The following is a 20324-nucleotide window of genomic DNA, read 5'->3' as shown; positions in this document are numbered from 1 at the left end:
CAATCTCAAAAGAACGAAACGTACAGTCAACCTCAGTGGAATCTGAACTCAGAATGTAGACTGACAAAATGTCACTCAGCATTTCGTTTCATGTGCTAACAGTTCTGCCAACTCATCTAATAAAAATAATAATATTAATAATCCTTTCTATTATAGGCACAAGGCCCAAAATTTCTGGAGAGGAGGTCAGTCTATTAGATCGACCCCAGTACGCAACTGGTACTTAATTTATCGACCCTGAAAGGATGAAAGGCAAGGTCGAATTTGAACTCAGAACATAGCGGCAGACAAAATGCTGCTAAGTATTTCGCCCAGCATGCTAACAATTCTGCCAGCTTGCCACCTTAATAATAATAATAATAATTGCTTCAAATTTTGACACAAGGCCAGCAATTTTGAGTGGGACAGAGCAGTGAATTATGTTCCCCAGTACTTCGAAATGCTACTAAGCTATTTTGTCTGACATACTAACAACTCTGCTCATTCACTGCCTAATAATAATAATAATAATCTTTTTTGACTATAGGCACAAAGCCTGATATTTGGTGGGAGGGGACTAATTGATTACACCAACCCATGTTTCATTGGTACTTAATTTATCGACCCCCAAAAGGATGAAAGGTAAAGTTGACCTCAGTGGAATTTGAACTTAGATGGACGAAATGCCACTAAACATTTTGTCTGACGTGCTAACGATTCTGCTCATTCAATGCCTAATAATAACAATAATAATGCTAATAATATAGGTTACAATAAATTGCCAGTGCTATAATCCACAACCAAACTGACTGATGTTTTTCATGTATATATGTCCATCTTAACTTCACTTTCAGTTACTCACTCAACAACCAACTGACTATCATTTTTCTTCCTTTCTTTTTTTTTTGTCTTGTTTAGTCACATTACACTAGAAGACATGGGGTGGAAGGGGTAAAGAAAAACTAAGTTACCATGACAGCAATATGTTGTCATGTCCTAATAGAACACAGACACACAGTACACTGAGAGAAACAGACAGGAAGTGGGCAGGGGGTGGTGGTGAAGGACTGCTAAACAAAGAGTTAGAATAATAATAATAATACTTTCCTAACAAATTGTTGAATGTGAGAAGTGTCTTACTGAACAAGATATTTGTTGCTTTCATTTTTTTAATTTTTTATTGTTATTACTGATGTTGCTGTCGGTTCTTGTTGAATGTAATGGTTGAGAGTAACTGCACCATGGTATATTAAAAAAACTGAAACATACATGGCACAGAGATAGACACACATGCACACACACACACACACACACACACACAAGCACACATGAGGGATGAGATGAGTTGTTCAGGAAAAGGGACAGATTGAGAGCTACTTGTCCTGTCGTTTCACATTGCTCTTGTCCCCACGACATTTTGGACAGTACCACTTCCCCTTTGGTTTGGAAGTCAAGTTTACACAGCTGAAGTGAAACCACTCTATAGGACACAAGTCGTTATCACAGCCGATCATCTCTCCGTACGACACCTGGTTACATTCACAGTATGTTGGCTCATCAGGATCGATAGGCGGATCAATTGGAGATTTCTCACTTTCCTTTTCTTTCTTAGTTTTCCTCTTCTTCTTCTTTCTTGGCACTCTGTCTTTCTCCTCCTGAAACAGAAAATGATAATAATAATAATAATAATCTCTTCTACTAAAGGCACAGGGCCTAATCAATTACATCAATTGTAGTGTTTCATTAGTACTTAATTCATTGACCCTGAAAGGATGAAGGGTGACCTCAGCAGAATTTCAACTTAGAATATAGCAACAGATGAAATACTGCTAGGAATTTTGCCCAGCATGCTAACAACTCTGCCATCTCGACACCTTAACAACAACAACAATAATAATAATCCTTTCTACTATAGGCACAAGGCCTAAAATTTTGGAAGAGAGAGATAATCAATTACATTGACCCCAGTTTTCAACTGGTACTTATTTTACTGACCCTGAAAGGAGTAATGAATGTCCTTCAGGAATGAATTAAATTCATAAACTGAGGCTCCACTGTAATAATAATAAGTTTATTTTCAGAAAACTTTTCTTCAAATATATGATTTTAATTCTGAGAACTGCAGAGTTAATCCCCCTCAACAACTTCACTATTTGAGTTAAGTTCTCCTATGCTTTTGAATAAGAATTTCTTGTATATTCTCTTTCCAAGTTGCATAGATGTATGCTCTAAAGCAGTGCTTTTCAAACTTTTTGCTGGAGCGGAACCCCAAGGAAACATTCCACTGGCTCGGGGAACCCCTGTGCAATAATTTAATAGTCTTATGCACACATATCTGCACAGGAGAATTAAAAATTACTGCTGATTTAAGCAGTTTTGTAACTTCTTGCGGAACCCCTGGACTGTACTGGTGGAACCCTAAGGTTCAAAACCACTGCTCTAAAGTCACTTTCACCATCATAAATGTAGCGAATTAGTAATTGTTGGGAACCCATAAGTAGCAACATTATGGTTTGATATCTTTTTTATCTTTCACTTGTTTCAGTTATAAAACTGTGGCCATGCTTAGGCACTGCCTCGTAGAGTATCAACCCCAGTACTTTCTAAAGTTTGGTAATTATTCTATCAATCCTTTTGCCAAACCATACAGTTACAGGGACATAACCAAACCAGCACCAGTTATCAACTGTAGGAGAGGGAACTAACAAAGATGCAAAGACACACATACAAACAGGCTTACACAGTTTCCATCCACCAAATCCACTCACAAGGCATTTGTCAGACGGGAGCTATATTGCAAGACACTGGCCCAAGGTGTTGTGCAGTGGGATTGAACCACAAACCAGGTTGCAAAGCAAACTTCTTAACCACAAAGCCATGCTGATATAAGAGAAGAGCTAATAATTCTCAATAGTTTAACATACAGTTATTACCTTCTTCTCTTCATCTTTACTAATATCATGTGTCTTTTGTCGGCGCTGTCTTTTGCTGCCTGCTTTCTCATTTCTGTCATTTTCCTGTTTGACTTTAGCATTGGTCAAATCTTCTTTATCATTGTCTTTCCCTAAAGAAGGATCTGGAAAAAGATTTTAAAAAATTTTTTTTAAATAATTCATAATGAATACAGATCTATAATATATATATATATATATATACATAAAAAAAAATTCAAGCGAGGTCGTTGCCAGTACCGCATGACTGGCCCCCCGTGCCGGTGGCACGTAAAAGCACCCACTACACTCTCGGAGTGGTTGGCGTTAGAAAAGGCATCCAGCTGTATAAACTCTGCCAGATCAAGACTGGAGCCTGGTGCAGCCATCTGGTTCGCCAGCCCACAGTCAAACCGTCCAACCTATGCTAGCAAGGAAAGCGGACGTTAAACGATGATGATGATGATATTTATATATATATATATATATATATAAAAATGTATACTTATATATCATTTCATATAGATATATACACACGCACATATTATATACATACACTATTATATATACAGTGCGATGGGTAAATTGTTGCCATTTTCTATTTTTAATTTCACACATACGCAGTGTCTGTACTTGATTTTGTTCACTGTATAGTTTAGTAGGATCAGTTAGGCACTGTCTGTGAGAAAAACAGCACCATGATGCAATTCACTTTGCCAGAAATTTGGAAACAACATGCTGTACTGCTTGGCATTTACGCTGGAAGCTCCAATACGAACATTTCAGAGTGTTTGAGTGTCAATCTGAGGACAGTACAATCTAAGGACATGTACCACGAGTGTCAAAAAATCAAACATCCAGTCAACATCATGGTGTTTGAAGTGATCACTAGTGATGGCGATGTTATGCCTCCATTCATCTTCCCACAAGGCCTCAAACTCAACACAGAGGCCTACATCAAGTCCCTGGGGGAGGTAGTGTTGCCCTGGGTCAAGAGGATGGCTACTGCAAGACCCTATGTCTGGCAACAGGATTCTGCATCATGCCACACATGCAGGAGAATCCAGTCGTGGCTGTCAGATACATCACCCCTAACATCTGGCTACCTAACACTCCAGAGTGCAACCCTCTTGATTATTATGTGTAGGGTGCAATTGAGCTAGAGACCAACGAAACTCCTTGTAACACCAAAGATGAACTGATGGCAAGGATTATGGCTGCATTCACCAACTTAAACAAGGAGACCGTCCAGAAGAGTTGCAGGAGATTCCAAAGTCGTCTGGAGGCTGTAGTTGAAGCCAATGGTGATTTTATTGAATAAATTTACTCTTTAGTATTTGAAGATATTTTTATCTAATTTTGGTAAATATATCTGTTAAAATGAAATGTCAGTGTTATTTTTTATTTTTGCATAATTTAGAGGACAATTTATTCATCACATCCTGTATACATCATCATCATCATCATCGTTTAACGTCCGCTTTCCATGCTAGCATGGGTTGGACGGTTCAACTGGGGTCTGGCAAGCCCGAAGGCTGCACCAGGCCAGTCATATATATTAAAAAAAGACCCCCTTCAGTTATGAATGCCCATGGGATGAACCTAGAAAGTTCTCCTCTGAGGTACAAGCCTAGGCATGATTGTTCATGGAAGATTAGCAGTCACCCATGCATACCAGCCTCCTCTCTCCATGCCACAGATGTTATCCAAGGGAAAGACAAAGGGGCCGATACAGCTTGGAACCAGTGACGTTGCAACTCATTTCTACAGCTGAGTGAACTGGAGCAACATGAAATAAAGTGTCTTGCTCAAGAACACAACACACAGCCTGGTCTGGGAATTGAACTCACTACCTCATGATTGTGAGCCCAATGCTTTTACCACTGAGCCATGCACCTTCACACATACACACACACAGATATATATATAATCAGTATCATCATCTTTAACATTGTGTTTACTTTTCCATGCTTCCATGGCTCAGACAGAATTTATTGAGGCGAATTTTCTACAGCCAGGTATCTTCCTCTTACCAACCTTCACCTGTTTCCAAGCAAGATAATATTTTCCCATAGTAGAAATGTGCTTCATGAAAAACTGAAAACAAACAACTTTGCTTGTGTGACAATGATGCTCATTTGCAGCCATCATGTAATGTCAAGACAAGGGTAGACACATAAACACACATGTATACACACACATACATACATACATACATACTGAGCAAAGTTCTTTCAGTTTTCATCTACCAAAGCCACTCGCAAGGCCTTGGTCAGTCCAGCACAGTGAGACTGAACCTGAGACCACATAGTTGAGAAGCAAGATTTTTCAACAATCAAATATGCCTATGCTTATCTCTCTCGCTCTCTCACTCTGTGTATATGTATGTATATATATTTATGGTGCCATGTAAAAGCACCAGCACACTGTTAAGTAGTTGGTGTTAGGAAGGGCATCCAGCCATAGAAACAATGTCAAATCAGACTGGAGTCTAGTGCAACCCCCTGGTTTACCAGCTCTGGTCAAACCATCTAACCTATGCCAGCATGGACAACAGACGTTAAATGATGGTGTGGTACGTAAAAAGCACCATCCGACCGTGGCCATTTGCCAGCCCCGTCTGGCAACTGTGCCGGTGGCACGTAAAAAGCACCCACTACACTCACGGAGTGGTTGGCGTTAGGAAGGGCATCCAGCCGTAGAAACATTGCCAGATCAGACTGGGCCTGGTGCAGCCTTCTGGCTTCCCAGACCCCAGTTGAACCATGCAACCCATGCTAGCATGGAAAGCGGACGCTAAATGATGATATATATATATATACATATATATACGCACATACAGACACACACACACACACATATGCAGAAACAAAGAAACCTAAACACATTTTTTTTTATGTTTACCAATATTTTTGTTTATATATTGTGAAACTGAAATTTTCTTCTTCAGTTGATTGAATAATTAGCAATTAGCAATATGAAGCAGAGATATGATTCATATAAAGAATAAACATAGAAATGTGACTTACCTAGGTTTTCTCGGTCTTGTTCCAGCTGCCGGGACCGGTTCTCAATTAGATCGATAATAAGGGTCATCATGTTTAGCTTTTCATCCCCTATTTCTTGGAACCTTAACAATGCACGTTGGAATATAATGAAGGACTTCCGCTTTGCAGGGCCATCGGCTTCATACATACACAAATGATGGCGATTAATATCTTGCATAATTTCTGGAACATAAAATGAAAAGGATAAAAATGTAATAATAAATCTCTGAACGAGATGTAAACAGTAACTGCATGACAATGTAAAGTATACTAGCCATCTCAATATGGCTAACCACTAAGGGTGGGTGTTACTGTAGCTTGTAGCCCCAGGAGATCATCATCTCTAGCATTATAAATTAAATTCAAGAAACTTTACATCATCATCGTTTAATGTCCGCTTTCCATGCTAGCATGGGTTGGACGGTTCTACTGGGGTCTGTGAAGCCAGAAGGCTTCATCAGGCCCAGTCAAATCTGGCGGTGTTTCTACGGCTGGATGCCCTTCCTAACGCCAACCACTCCGTGAGTGTAGTGGGTGCTTTTTACGTGCCACCCGTACAGGTGCCAGACAGAGCTGGCAAACGGCCACGAACGGATGGTGCTTTTTATGTGCCACCGGCACGAGGGCCAGGCGAGGCTGGCAACGGACATTATAAATTAAATTCAAGAAACTTTACAAGTACCATAAAAACTCATGTAACTTACACACTTTTTTTTCTTTTTGCAAAAATAGAAATAAACTTTAGGGTGTGTGTGTAAATTACATGAGTAGATCATTTCCAGAGTTGTTTTTGAAAATTTTTTGGTTGAAAAAAAAAGTTGTACAAAACGTAAACATTCATACCAGAAGTTGACTCATTTAATGTCAGAATAAGTTTTTACAGAACAAATATAATGAAGTTGACTTTTATTTATGCTGGACGGTATTAGGTCGTCAAGTAGGAAATTTGTAGAAAAGAAAAAAGTTTGCTAATGTTTTATAAATACAAGGAATAGTTTTATTCAAAGTATGCACCCATATTGTTAATACACTTTTGCCATTTCAGCTGTAGCTTGTCCAGCCTGTAACTGTAAAAGCCTGGCAATCTATCATCATCATCATCATCGTTTAATGTCCGTTTTCCATGCTAGCATGGGTTGGACGGTTCGACTGGGGTCTGGGAAGCCAGAAGGCTGCGCCAGGCCCAGTCTGATCTGGCAGTGTTTCTACAACTGGATGCCCTTCCTAACGCCAACCACTCCGTGAGTGTAGTGGGTGCTTTTTACGTGCCACCTGCACAAGTGCCAGACGAGGCTGGCAAACGGCCACGATTGGATGATGCTTTTTACATGCCACCGGCACGGGGCCAGACGAGGCTGGGAACAGCCACAATCAGATGGTGCATTTTACGTGCCACCGGCATGGAGGCCACTCGGGGCAGCGCTGGCAACAGCCACGTTCGGATGGTTCTCTTACGTGCCGTAGGCACTGGTATCACAGCTACAATTTCCATTGATGTTGAACGATTTCGATTTTGATTTTCACTTGCCTCAACAGGTCTTCACAAGAGTCAATAAAATCTTGGAAGGTCTGTTTTACAGCATTGTCGGAATTTAATTTTTTTTTCCTATCAAAAAGTTATCCAAATTCTGGAAGAAGTGGTAGTCAGTGGGGCAAGATCAGGTGAGTATGGTGGATGATAGAAAACTTACAGCTCCTGTAGTTTCGCCAATGTCATTTTTGTCCAACCATTTAGCTGAACATTTACAGTTGTTGTATTGGATTCATTTCTCACCACATGTTACAATTCAATTCAAAAATGATTCATTTTTGTGATGAGAAAGTAGCATAATGCCAGCTCCCAAACGTTGCTGTTTCTGATTTCCATTGAGTTCATGTGAAACCCACTTATCCAACATTTTCACTTTACCAATTTGAACTAGGTGAGTCAATATCGTTTGCTTGCTAACACCAAACAACAATGATAATTCACTTTGAGATGGATCTGACTCGACGGTGGCTTTCATTACATCATAATCCACCTTTGTTTCTGGTTGACTGCGCTGCTCATTTGTGAGGTCAAAGTTACCAGAACGAAATTTTGCAAACCAATTTGATACTGTCTGCTGTGTAATAACATTAGAATGAAATACTCCATTAATATACCAAGCTGTCTGTGATGCTGTATTTCCAAGAAAGAACTCATATTTCAAAACTGTATGAATTTCCAACTTAGCCATCTCTAAACAAAAACAGCAAAAAACGATTTATAAATACTTTATAAAGTGCAAAATGAGTTAGAATAAAGAAATAGATGTGTCAGCTTTCTAATAAAAAATAAAGATTGTCAAAATATAATAATGACACAAAATGAGCAGCTGTCAAAGTTTACCATATACCTTACTACAAATTTCATACTTGACAACCTCATATAATGAGTACTTTTCTGTATAAATTTACTAAAACCATTAAATGGTTAACTACTTTTTGAAGTCTGATGTTCATGGTGGTAAACATGGTCTGGGCCATATTTTACATTGCTTGGAGTTTCTGCCTATTGCAAAGGAGCACCATGGACATACATGGTGATATGGATATTCCTGACAGAAAAAATGTAATGATATGGATAATCTTAATCGCATGTTTTTATTTTTGTCTGTTTATTACTAGTTTGTCGTATTGTTTACACCAATTTCTAACATTGGCTTCATTAACATTAAAAACCTTCCAGCAGATCTACTGTCACGGACGATTTCACCTCAATCGAAGGAGAGGGGCTTTCTCCGTCCGGGTTGCGGATCCGTGGAATAAGCTACCAACGACCGCTCGGTTCAAAGTCTCTCTTGACCAGAAATGGCCTGAACTCTTTGCATGAACACCACCCTGTACATAACTCCATGTCCCCCTACATGGCCTTGCTTTTTGCTTTTTGAGCCAAAAAATTAACTAACTAACATATTTAATTTCTCCTTCGCAGTAAACAATAAGTCTTGCCCATACTGACAATAATGGTATAATGACAAAATTTAAAGTTTGCTTAACATTTTATAAGTGTGAAACGGATTAAAATTTCGATACTCTGTATCAAAGGTTCCGAAAACAGTAGGTGTAAAAGATTTCTGCTTATATAATTAGTTTGATCGGTCACCTTCCTCTGTCAGTTGAGTAAAGCGTCATCCAAGCTGATGGTTATTGGTAATTAAATATAATTTGCAACACCTGTGCATATTTATCAGCTTTGTTTTTGTTAGTAATTCTTATCAACAACTTATCCTTAGATTGTGATTTGAGAACACACACAGCAGTATGCTAAAGATCGGACATTAGTATGCTAATCTCTTGTGGGCAAGAAATATAAAATAAAGTTTATTATAAACAACATAAACATTTTGTAATTTAATAGCTTTCAATGTGATACGTGTTAAACAGAAATTATCTTCATTTATTGAAAATTTAATAAAATCTAATCATAATAGGTGCAGGAGTGGCTGTGTGGGAAGTAGCTTGCTTACCAACCACATGGTTCCGGGTTCAGTCCCACTGCGTGGCACCTTGGGCAAGTGTCTTCTACTATAGTCTCACCTAGACCAAAGCCTTTTGAGTGGATTTGGTAGACGGAAACTGAAAGAAGTCTGTCATATATATGTATGTGTGTGTATATGTTTGTGTGTCTGTGTCCCCCCCAACATCACTTGATAACCGATGCTGGTGTGTTAACGTCCCCGTAACTTAGCAGTTTGACAAAAGAGACCGATAGAATAAGTACTAGGCTTCCAAAGAATAAGTCCTGGAGTCGATTTGCTTGAGTAAAGGCGGTGCTTCAGCGTGGCCGCAGTCAACTGACTGAAACAAGTAAAAGAGTAAAAGAGATAAGCAAGCGAAATGCTAAATACAACTAAATTGAAAACCTTTTACCCCTGGTTATATTGGCAATTCTGAAAACTTTTGGGTGTGAATTTTACATGAGTAGAAGCTTTTTTTTAATAAATGTTATCCTGAAAATCACCTGCATAAATTACACAGGTGTGCAAATTACATGGGTTTTTATGGTATACTATGGCGAAGAAAGGAGAGGACGAAAGTTTGCGATATTTATTATGTCCACGCCTATGTATTTATTAAAAGAAGTATTAGAGACGGAATGGTTACAATTTTTGAGTTGAACACATGTTGCATACTGCTTACACTATAAATGGATGCTTTTAAACAGAAAGTAAGAGAGAGAGAGTGTGTGTGCGTACATGTGTGTGTGTTAGGAAGGACAACCATACCAAAACATATAGTGAAGTTTGGTGCAGACCCTTGGTTTGCCACCTCCTGTCAAACTGTCCAAGCCATGCCAACAAGGGAAGCAGATGCTAAATGAAGATGATATATATATATATATATATATATATATATATATTATAAGTATAGGAAAGAATGGAGCTGAGCGAAGATTTAACAAAATTCCTTTATTTTCTTTTCGACATATATTTCGAAGTCTGCAAAATTCCTAATTCCGAATCAATAAGGAGTCCATTATGCAGCTGAAGCACTGCCTTTAGTCAAGCAAATCGACCCCAGGACTTATTCTTTGGAAGCCTAGTACTTATTTCTCTCCTGATGAGAAAGCTGCATAATGGACTCCTTATTCATTTGGAATTAGGAATTTTGCAGACTTCGAAACATATGTCGAAAATAAAATAAAGGAATTTTGTTAAATCTTCGCTCAGCTCCATTTTTTCCTATACTTATAATATTAAATTAAACTTCAAATTTCCACACTAAGGCACGGAGTATTTGCCCTATGGTCGTAACTTCAACCGTGTTCTTTCTGTTGTGAGTTTGCTACCCAGGTATCGGTTATCTTTCGAATTATCCGTAATAAGATAATTCATTTATCTACTTAAATATTTATATATATATATATATATCCAATGAAAAGAAGACGAAGTATATAAAGCGGATAAAGCTATAAATAATAGAGTAATAAGAGTGTAAATATCATTTAAAAAAAAACCTTTGGATAGTATAAGTTGAAAGCTTGTCTTTCCAAAGAGCCACTCAATATTAACACTAGCTTCATCTTTCACCACTCCAAAAATAGAGTTATTTTGAAGTTTCTAAATTTCTATGATGTCCACACACACAAAGATATATATATCATCATCATTTAAAGTTTGCTTTCCATGTGAGAATTTACCTATGTAATTGTGTAGACGTGTCTGCGTGTGTGTATATGTAAACGTATGTTTATGTACTGATATGTATGTCTGTTCAAGTTGTATATATGACTGTTACTCTGTCGAAGGTTGTATGTATATATATTTACGGTAAAAAAAACAAAAAACAAATCAGTCTAATCGAAAGCTTAGAGTTTCTTCCCTTCCCGAATGAAGTTAAATTCGGAACATTTTCACGTTATGCACCGTTGTGGGTATTTATACCCCAAACCCCGAATATCTCAATAACTACAGCTCCAATTTACGCGAAAATTGTTTCATTCCGTTCCCATTAACATTTCAGGGTAAACTTAATTCATAGTATTTTCCCATTATGCGCTTATTTGCCTGGGTAACATTGCAAGCAAGCAAGCAAGACTGAAACTGACTTCTAATGTATAGATTGTAATCTTCCCATCCATTCCCATCCAATCAAATCAATAGTTACTACTATACTGGATGGCATAAAAGACGCCCAGGCGTATTAGATACAACCCAATTTCAGCAGTTAAACAGAAGTTTTAAGTGCATATTAAAGCATGTAATATAGGCCCATTGAGAAGAAGGCTCATTAAAAAAGAATGACAAAATGGTAATGTTTGGAATGTGCTTTAACTCAATGAATGCCAACATTGTCACCCTCAAATAAACCCTAACCAGAGACACAAGATCAATTTGTTAATGAATTTAATTGAAACTATTTATTTATCTTTTTGCTTTTACTTTTTACTTGTTTAGGTCACTGGACTGTGGCCATGCTGGGGTAATGCCTTGAAGAGGGAAATTGAATCTCCTCCAGTACTTGTTACTTATAACCCTTTAGTATTTAAACGGCCTTATCAGGCCCTAATATTCAAGCCGTTTTATGTTTAAACCAGTCAGATCCAGCCTATCACACCTATCCTACAATGTCATTCTAAAAATAAAGAATCATATCACTGACCTCTTGAAGCTCTGCAATAATGCAGGACTAATTCATTATTGTGTAAATAAATAAGCATTGTATTTGGCAAAGTAATCTGAATGCTAAAGGGTTAAGTCAGGTACTTATTCTATCTTTCATCAACTGAACTGCTACATTACAGGGATGTAAACAAACCAACACTAGTTGCCAAGTGTTAGAAGAGAGTGGGACATAAATACATATATGCACAAGCGTGTGTGTGTGCGCGCACAGACAACTGGCTTCCACAGATTCTGTCAAATTCATTCACAAAACAGTGGTTGGCCTGGGGACTGTAGTAGAAGACACTTGTCCAAGATGCTGGACAGTGGGACTGAACCTGAAACTGTAGTTACAAAGCAAACTTCTTAATCGCACGGCTACGCCTTGTGCACAATGCTTTTACTTATATTCAGGTTTCACAGATCACAATTAGTCTCTGCTCCTACACTGCAATTCTGACTATTCTTAAACAGCTGCCCACCACTTAGTTGTAAAGAGGTACCATACATAGATAAACACAGTTCATTTAATCAAAGCCATTAGAGAACTGCATAGCTAACTCTCCTGTACTCACAGTAGTGCATTCAAATCTCTTTTTATACAGCTGTACTGTGTGATGATGAAGGATGAATTCACTATCAAAGCTGTATCAAGTACATGCTGTTGTAGATGAAAAGTTTGATACAGACACTGATGAAGGCAATGATGACACTATCACTATCATCGTCATCGTCATCATCATCATCATCAATGCTACTACCACAACCTTACTCACTATTACAAATCAATGAAGGAGCTTTATATGGATTCACTCACTACACCAGAAATAGCAACCAAATCTCCAACTGTCTTCAGAAAAATAAACTAGAATGCTTTTGCTCACAAGTTTGCTCAGTTAGGGTTGACCTGCGACTAAACCACATCGTCTTCACCATGAGATCTTTCACAGCTGAGTAGTTTTTGTTTTTTAGCACCCGGTCAGCCATAATCTATGACCAAAATCAATGTGACCATGTCCATTTTGTCCTTTTTTTCTTTTCTTTTTCAGGTGTGGTCTATTTAGGACTATATTATACAATGTAGCACTCATTCTTTTTTTTTTTTAGGTGCCAGGATGAGATTTGACAGGTATTTGTTGCCAATCAAGCAACTTCATAGAAGCTTGACAGTCTTGTAATATGTCCATTAGTGATAGATGCCTATGGATAATGAACTTACATAGAACAGCAAGCTAGTCATTCAAGACCGGTGCCAATCAAAACTAGGACCTTGATTCAATAGTAAGTACCTGAAGATGAATAACAGAGCAGCTAATTGTTGACTTCTGCAGGCCCATGCTTGAATTTGAATTCAATAGTGATGGCAGTTTCTTCAGGTCCTCAAGCTATTGTGTAAACTAATCGTTGACACTACAGGGTTTTTCTTCCTGCTTGCACTTAGGTTTTAAAGTCTGAGCCAGTCAGTGCAGTCCAATCCCACTCTTTAGACTTGGAGGTCTGACCACAGTGGACCAGTGACCAGCAAGTTGTAGGTTTTACATTGAATTGCTTTTTAGGGCTACAAAGTTCCACCTACCCTGGAGATTCCAGAATTGTGTCAAAGAGAGCGCCAAACTGCATTTGAACTCAGCAATACAAAATACACATTAATTATATAGTGCACCCTCTATCATCAGTAATTTACTTGACTATATTTTTATTTATTCATACATGGAAAGATTTGGTAAGCACCAGCTACAGGACCTAAATCATGGGGCCCAATTGTCCAAGTTGGCTGCAACTTAACAATGGTAGACTCAAAAAAGAGAAATTCTACAGAAAAAAAGCAACCCACGAACAAAAGTATCTGTTGTTTTACACTGCAATTTTCAGAATACCAAAAATAAAAACAAAAAACTTAGCAGAGAGGTAACATTTCAACAATAGCTTGCATCCCAAAAGTAAAGTTATTCATAGCTACAGCATGAAAACTGAAGAAAGATTCCAACATTCTTGCAAAGTCACAGATTCTCTTCAGATATACATTATTAGCATTGAAAAACAGTATCTGATATTTTATTACCGTGTATGACAGTGAATTTCAATCGGAAAACGGTAATGAAAGGGTTAAATTTCTTGCCAGGAGACACAACTTAATGTCTGTAACTGGTAATGAAGACCTCATGACCTGCTACAAACTCTCCAATACCTTACCAACTTTACCATTCATTTGCTATCTGTAAATGTAAATTAGCAACAGTCTGTATAAAGTAAGTACAAGTTCACAAAATCATCATTATCATCATTTAACATGTTTTCCATGCTAGCACGAGTAGGACAGCTTAACAAGAACTGGAAAGACCAGAGGTTGCATCAGGTTCCAGTCTGTTTCAGCCTGGTTTCTATGGCTGGATGCCCTTCCTAATGCCAATCACTCCAGAGTATAGTGGGTGCTTTTAATGTGGCACCATCACAAGTGCTTAAGTGGTACAAGCACCTGTGCCTTTTAAATGGCATCATGATTTTAGGATCTCAATTCTCGTGTTGGGCAGGTGGATTGAATTATTTTACCTTTATCATTAATGGACTTGCCTAGAACTTTATGATTTTCTCACTGCAAACTAATTTACTCCAATTAGATAATCTTATGTAATTACTAGTAAAACACTGAAACCCCCAGACTCTAGCATCATGTCATAACTGACCATTCATCAATACACGCATACTTTGAACCGCATAAAAAAAAGAAGAAAAAACCAGAAGGGGTAAGGAGTAAAAACCAAATCAAAACTAAAAATCAGATTTTAATTCATAAACAAAATTTTAGTTCTTTTATTATATTCCAATTTCAGGCTCAATACAATTGTATCTTGGTTTATGAAAACACCAACTTTACCAATTCTAAATTCCAAATTGAGAGAAAAAATATTAGAGAGAAAGAAACAAACCTCCTCCTATTCACAGTATAAAAGTCAATCATGAGAAAAGCTGTGGCACACAAACCACATGTGACCCATAGGACTTTCTGAAATTTTACATTGAATTTTGTCAGTAGAGCTACCCACCTGATGATGAACCAATTCCCATGCAACCTGCTTCTCAAGCACAGTTGCTCATGCCTGATTCCAGTGACAGACACTGAATGAAAATGCCCTTTTATACTGTAGTTGTTTAACCCAAAGTCAAAAGTCAGAGAGCAGACCTAAGATCAAAAGGCAATCCAAACAGGATATTCTTTCTTTGATTTTGATTTTTTTTTTGGGGGGGGGAGAGTTAGTGGGTTGTTGTTCCCTGCACAAGGTCCAGTCCTTGTTGCAGCATGGTGGGTTGTGTACCTCAATGATCCTGAGAGATATGGCAGTGGAGTGTAAGCTCCTAGTAGGGTTTCTCAGGCTGGACAAGTCAAAGGACAGAGGCCAAACTAATGTGGGCCACATCTTCCTAGAGGTAAAAATGAATTCGTGCATGACCAACACTCCTACTAAGAAAAAAGCGACGTTAGAGAAGCATTGACAATAATTCAAAACCAACAAGGCCTGGGAGAGGACGACAGCCCAGAGTCAAGATCAGTGAGGAAAAGTTTTGATGGCCTCAGTACCATAGTGAGTGAAGAGTTTAAGTAAGTAAATAGGGTGTTGTTTAATGATAATTTGGTGCTAATTCTAGAAGGTTGAGTAAGTGCACAGAGGTTCCATCCACCCTGTCTCATGTTTTAGCTTAATTAAAAGTTTATCCTGCTCGAGGCTAATGACAATGGATAAAAATTGTAACAATGCAAGTCAAGTGAAATAAAATTGCTTAACTAGTAACTAAATCATTTAAGTAAATTCAACTTACTAGGTGCACACTGCCACTATATGGTGCATGCATTAAAATCAATCCAAATTTGATAGTTTGTTGAGTCAACACCTACTGCTTTATTTATCTTCAAGTAGTGTATTAGAAGCCCAAGTCAGCCTGAAGGACTAGAAATTGCAGATATAAAGAAAGAGTAAAATAAATTTTCCAAACAGGAACTGAACCTGCATTGCAGACGGAGTTTACCATCACTCTACAGCACTTGCATGAAATATATACGCACCTGAATTAACTATTTCCTGAAGTTTTATGAATTAATTTCAAGCTTGACTACTGGTAATGATGGGACAAATGACAGTAGCAGTATGAAAAAAATGCAGCAAGCAGTCAAGGGGAGGTATTTGCAACTGAATAGAAGTGAGATATATCTACTTGCTGGGAGGTCATGAGCTCAAATTTCCTCAAGGGAATCTTCTGCATACAAACTAAATTCCAATATCATGGGGTCTCACCTATGGGATATGTCTGAGTTCAAAAACTTCGATTAACTGAGGCTTTCAATGGCTGATTGGATATTCACATTAGTTTTCACCAATTATTGTGATGTTATCAGCACAATCAATGTCAGTGTTCATAAAACAATCATCCCACAGTAATATCCAGGAAATCTTCAAATGCACAAATCCACACAATCCAGTTGAGGACAAAGTTGAAGAATATTGGAGTATTCTGAAGTATTAAGAAAATATTTAGAGGAGAGCATGGAAGAAAGAATAACGAGCAAAAAAGAAAACTCAGATGAAATGATGTCTTAGACACGTATAACATCCGTGTAGACTGGTTTTCTTTAGTTAATCCTAAAACGACCATCAATGTATAAACACCCAGTCCTGCTTATTCGCTAAAATTTGGGGACGGGGAAAAGCTGTCATTTTATCTTTACCATTAATATTCAGAGTGTAATACTTTCTTGCATCATTCCAAAGTTTTATTTTCGTTTTTCATTGTCCGTACGAAGTGAATTCGCAAAACTGGAAGTCAGGCCTGAATTCAGTTCCTTTACTCATAAATTCAAACAATTAAATACTACCTGTTATTACCTTTAAAAGGAACAAAGCTTAGTTCACTTTCCGTTTCAGATAAGAGAAGGAGCTGGTTTTCATTTCTAGGTCTTTAATATTTAAGAGAAGTGGAATGAAACTTATAAATGGGCCAATTTACCATTAAAAATGCTGAGCTTTCATTCCTCCATGCGGGACACGGTTTACACACAGAGACACACGGTTTTTAATTAATAATTGACAGAAATTAACGCACGAAACTTTCGGCCCTTTAGTCACTGTAACTTCTACTGATTATTAACAAAAAAAAAATTTTAACCCGTATAATAGAATTCACGTTTCGACCCTACGCTCTTCAACAAAAAGGAATAAGGGAAAATAAACAGAGAGAATGAAAAAAAACTTGTAGATTCCAGTGTACATACATACACACACGTGTGTGTATAGCAGACTTTACCTCTCAATGTTTTGGGACGAATTTGATAAACAAATACTACATCATACTGTCCTCTATATTTTACAAAACGGGTTGCTGCTTTCTTTTTTAATTTTCCCAACAAAGAAACATACACTGATTTATAATGGACACAACTTCGAATCTGTAGTTAATGAAAAAATAAATTGTGGACGTTTATGTCTTTCGTGCGGACAAAACGAAACTGTAAGGCTTACTAAGAGGAAAGTGGAACCGAAACTCATCAGGACATATTTACTTTTCCAGTCTGCAGGCGTCTCGGAGGTCGAGTGTTTTAAATATTTTGGATTGACAATATCCATTTGTAAACATAACGAGAATTCAGATACTAAAGAGTGGTATCAAGTAAGACGGTAACTAATGCTTACTGCCACAACTCAGATTCGAGCCCATTCTTGTCCCTAAATGGAGGTGCCCTGTTCGCCTAGTTCCCTCAATGCTCTCGACGCGAAAAAGCAGCAGTGTACAATTCCCTAATCTTATTTGTTATAGGAAAAAGATAAAGTACCGCCCGTTACACATAATTTGTTACACACAGAGAGAGAGTGTGTGTGTGTAGCCATGCTGGAGCACCGCGAAGAGTTTTAGTCGAACGAATCGACTCCCAGGCCTTCTTTTTTAAAATCTAGTACTTATTTAATCGGTCTCCTTTGCCGAACTGTTAAGTTACGGGGGACACAAACACACTAACTCCGGTTGTCAAGCGGTGACAAGGGGACAAACACAAACATGCATATATATATGATGATGATGTGGACAATTGTTCTGGGACCCCAGAAACGTACAGCAAACAATTTCTAAGCCTGGAACAACGATATCCCGGCACTGTATGGACTTCGCAAGGACCATAAAGTAACCACTGACCCTATAGCAGGACTACCAACAAGACCAGTCTGTGAAGCGAATATCGCTAGCAATTACAGAATCTCCTACTGCCTCTCTCTCTATATATATATGGTTTACGTTCAGTTTATATATATTATATATGCTGCAATGTTTTATGAAAGCAGTAAGACATGATAGCTAGATAACCAGTCAGAAATACAGATTTATGTGTGAGAGATACAAATAGATAGTTTTGCTAAGTCGAGGAAATAATCCTTTCCTCCAAAGCGAAGCTAGAAATCAGTTGTAAATAACAGATAAAGATGACGACGAGTGACAAAAGTAAAGTATCCGACAACATACTTTGGCATATTTAGTTATGTCCCTTTACTGAATTACCACGACGGGTTTCTTTCAGTTTCCGTTTACCAAATCCACTCACAAAGCTTCGGTCGGCCCAAGGCTATAGTAGAAGACACTTGCCCAAGGTATCATGCAGTGGGACTGTGAACCCAGAACCATGTGGTTAGGAAGCAAGCTTCTTATCACACAGCTACATTGCACCGGATGATAGCGACTCAACAATTATGCTAAAAAAATGTTTATTATACGTATGTGATTTATACACATGCATATAGGAATGGGTACTGTTTGGCGGCCCCGAGTTTGTTTCCTCACTACTCGCTAAAATCCCTTCTTTTAAATGACATTTTGTCGAAAAACGTTAACACAATAACTTAAATTGGTTTCGACCATTATGGGCCCAGGCCATGACTAACTCAATAGCACCACCTGGGAAAAGTCTTTTAGTTAATTATTTCGGGACACAATGGATCACTCAAGCAGAGAGTTGTTACTGGTTGAGACGCATCCAGGCGTAGGTGGTTTATCCGGTATTTCCCGGTAGAATTTGTCCAGGTACCGTTTGAAAGTTCTGAGGTCTTTTTCTACTTTAATTTCTTTCGGGATAACATTGAAAAGTGCAGGACCATTTGCAGTGAAGAAACTGTGTCCGCAATGTTCTTATGTGATGTGATCTCGACCTTTGTAGGGGACGCATTGCACGGGGGCCTAGTCTTGAGTGAATTGTAAACATAATACCGATATCATTTGGATAATATTGGTGGAATATTTTCCACATGGTGCAAATATATACATATATATGTATGTATGTATGTGTGTGTGTGCTAAATGGAAGAGACATTTAACATCAAATTGGACAACCAAAAACTCCCAAAACACAACCCAAGCTAGTAAAAGGAAATAAGTGTGCAGTATATACAAACACATGACATTATATTTGTCTCTCCAATCGGTCAGTTGTTTGTTAGTCCGGAAAAGAAAAAGCAAACACCAAAAGCCTTTTGTGCAGTAATATTTAATGCTATCGTTGGTTATATAGTCGATCAGAACATACCGTTGGTTTCACACCTATCATGCTCTTAGCAATATCAGCAGATCTGCCGAGCAAGCAAATATTGAAATTTCACAATCCTAACTGGCCAAGACCTCCTTTAGTAGACAGGTCATGTGCCTTCGGTCAGCAGGTCTAATGAGTCGCTGATATTGCTAAGAGTATAATAGGTGTGAAACTATTGGTAACTTTTTGACCGGCCGTAACCAACGACTACATTAAATATATATATATATATATAGCTTAGCAGACATCAGGGATCATAGATGCAACGCTGTATATAGATATTTATGGTGAAATTGTGATGTTTGTTTTGCTATTTTAAAAAAAACAGAACCGTGACCACTTCATACTTCAACCCCAGCAGTCTTGGCTAATTTATCAAACCAGCAGAAATGAGAAGTTTTCGTGTTCATGCTTTTCAAATTAAATAGCAACGTCTTCAAACCAAAGTCGTCGTGGACAAACAGAGACACAGAAGTGAATTTTTGCAATTAAATATTCAAAAAGAAATATTTTTGCCCGTTGTCAAGAGACGGAGAATAGAGATAATGTTCCCGAGAAGCCGACTTCTTGGACATTGTCCACGTTTTCCCCCTACCCCACATGTAAACATTTCCTTTCATTTATGAAACTAATAAATATTCTAGAATAGGCATAGCCAACCTTTTTTCGAGAAGCGGGCCGC

The 20324-nt window shown here is 38.0% G+C and overlaps 1 protein-coding gene across 2 annotated transcripts in view; it reads right to left on the bottom strand.

Moving 5' to 3' along the window:
* Positions 1-857: 857 nt before the first annotated feature.
* Positions 858-20324, bottom strand: part of LOC115218643 (inhibitor of growth protein 1) — a 26026-nt gene continuing 6559 nt past the window's right edge. The window contains exons 1-4 of one of the 2 annotated variants that reach the window (XM_036508384.1): positions 16374-16498; positions 5939-6139; positions 2913-3055; positions 858-1634 (exon numbers count right to left, since the gene is read on the bottom strand). In XM_036508384.1, the coding sequence (XP_036364277.1) occupies positions 1353-1634; positions 2913-3055; positions 5939-6134 (621 nt within the window). In that variant the 5' untranslated portion in view covers positions 6135-6139; positions 16374-16498 and the 3' untranslated portion in view covers positions 858-1352. Of the gene's footprint in view, positions 1635-2912; positions 3056-5938; positions 6140-16373; positions 16499-20324 lie in introns of those variants that run through there. The other variant, XM_029788561.2, reaches the window with a different exon arrangement.

The sequence above is a fragment of the Octopus sinensis genome, linkage group LG13 (genome assembly GCF_006345805.1).
Source record: "Octopus sinensis linkage group LG13, ASM634580v1, whole genome shotgun sequence".
Taxonomy (NCBI): domain Eukaryota; kingdom Metazoa; phylum Mollusca; class Cephalopoda; order Octopoda; family Octopodidae; genus Octopus; species Octopus sinensis.
This window is presented reverse-complemented; position numbering and strand designations above follow the sequence as displayed.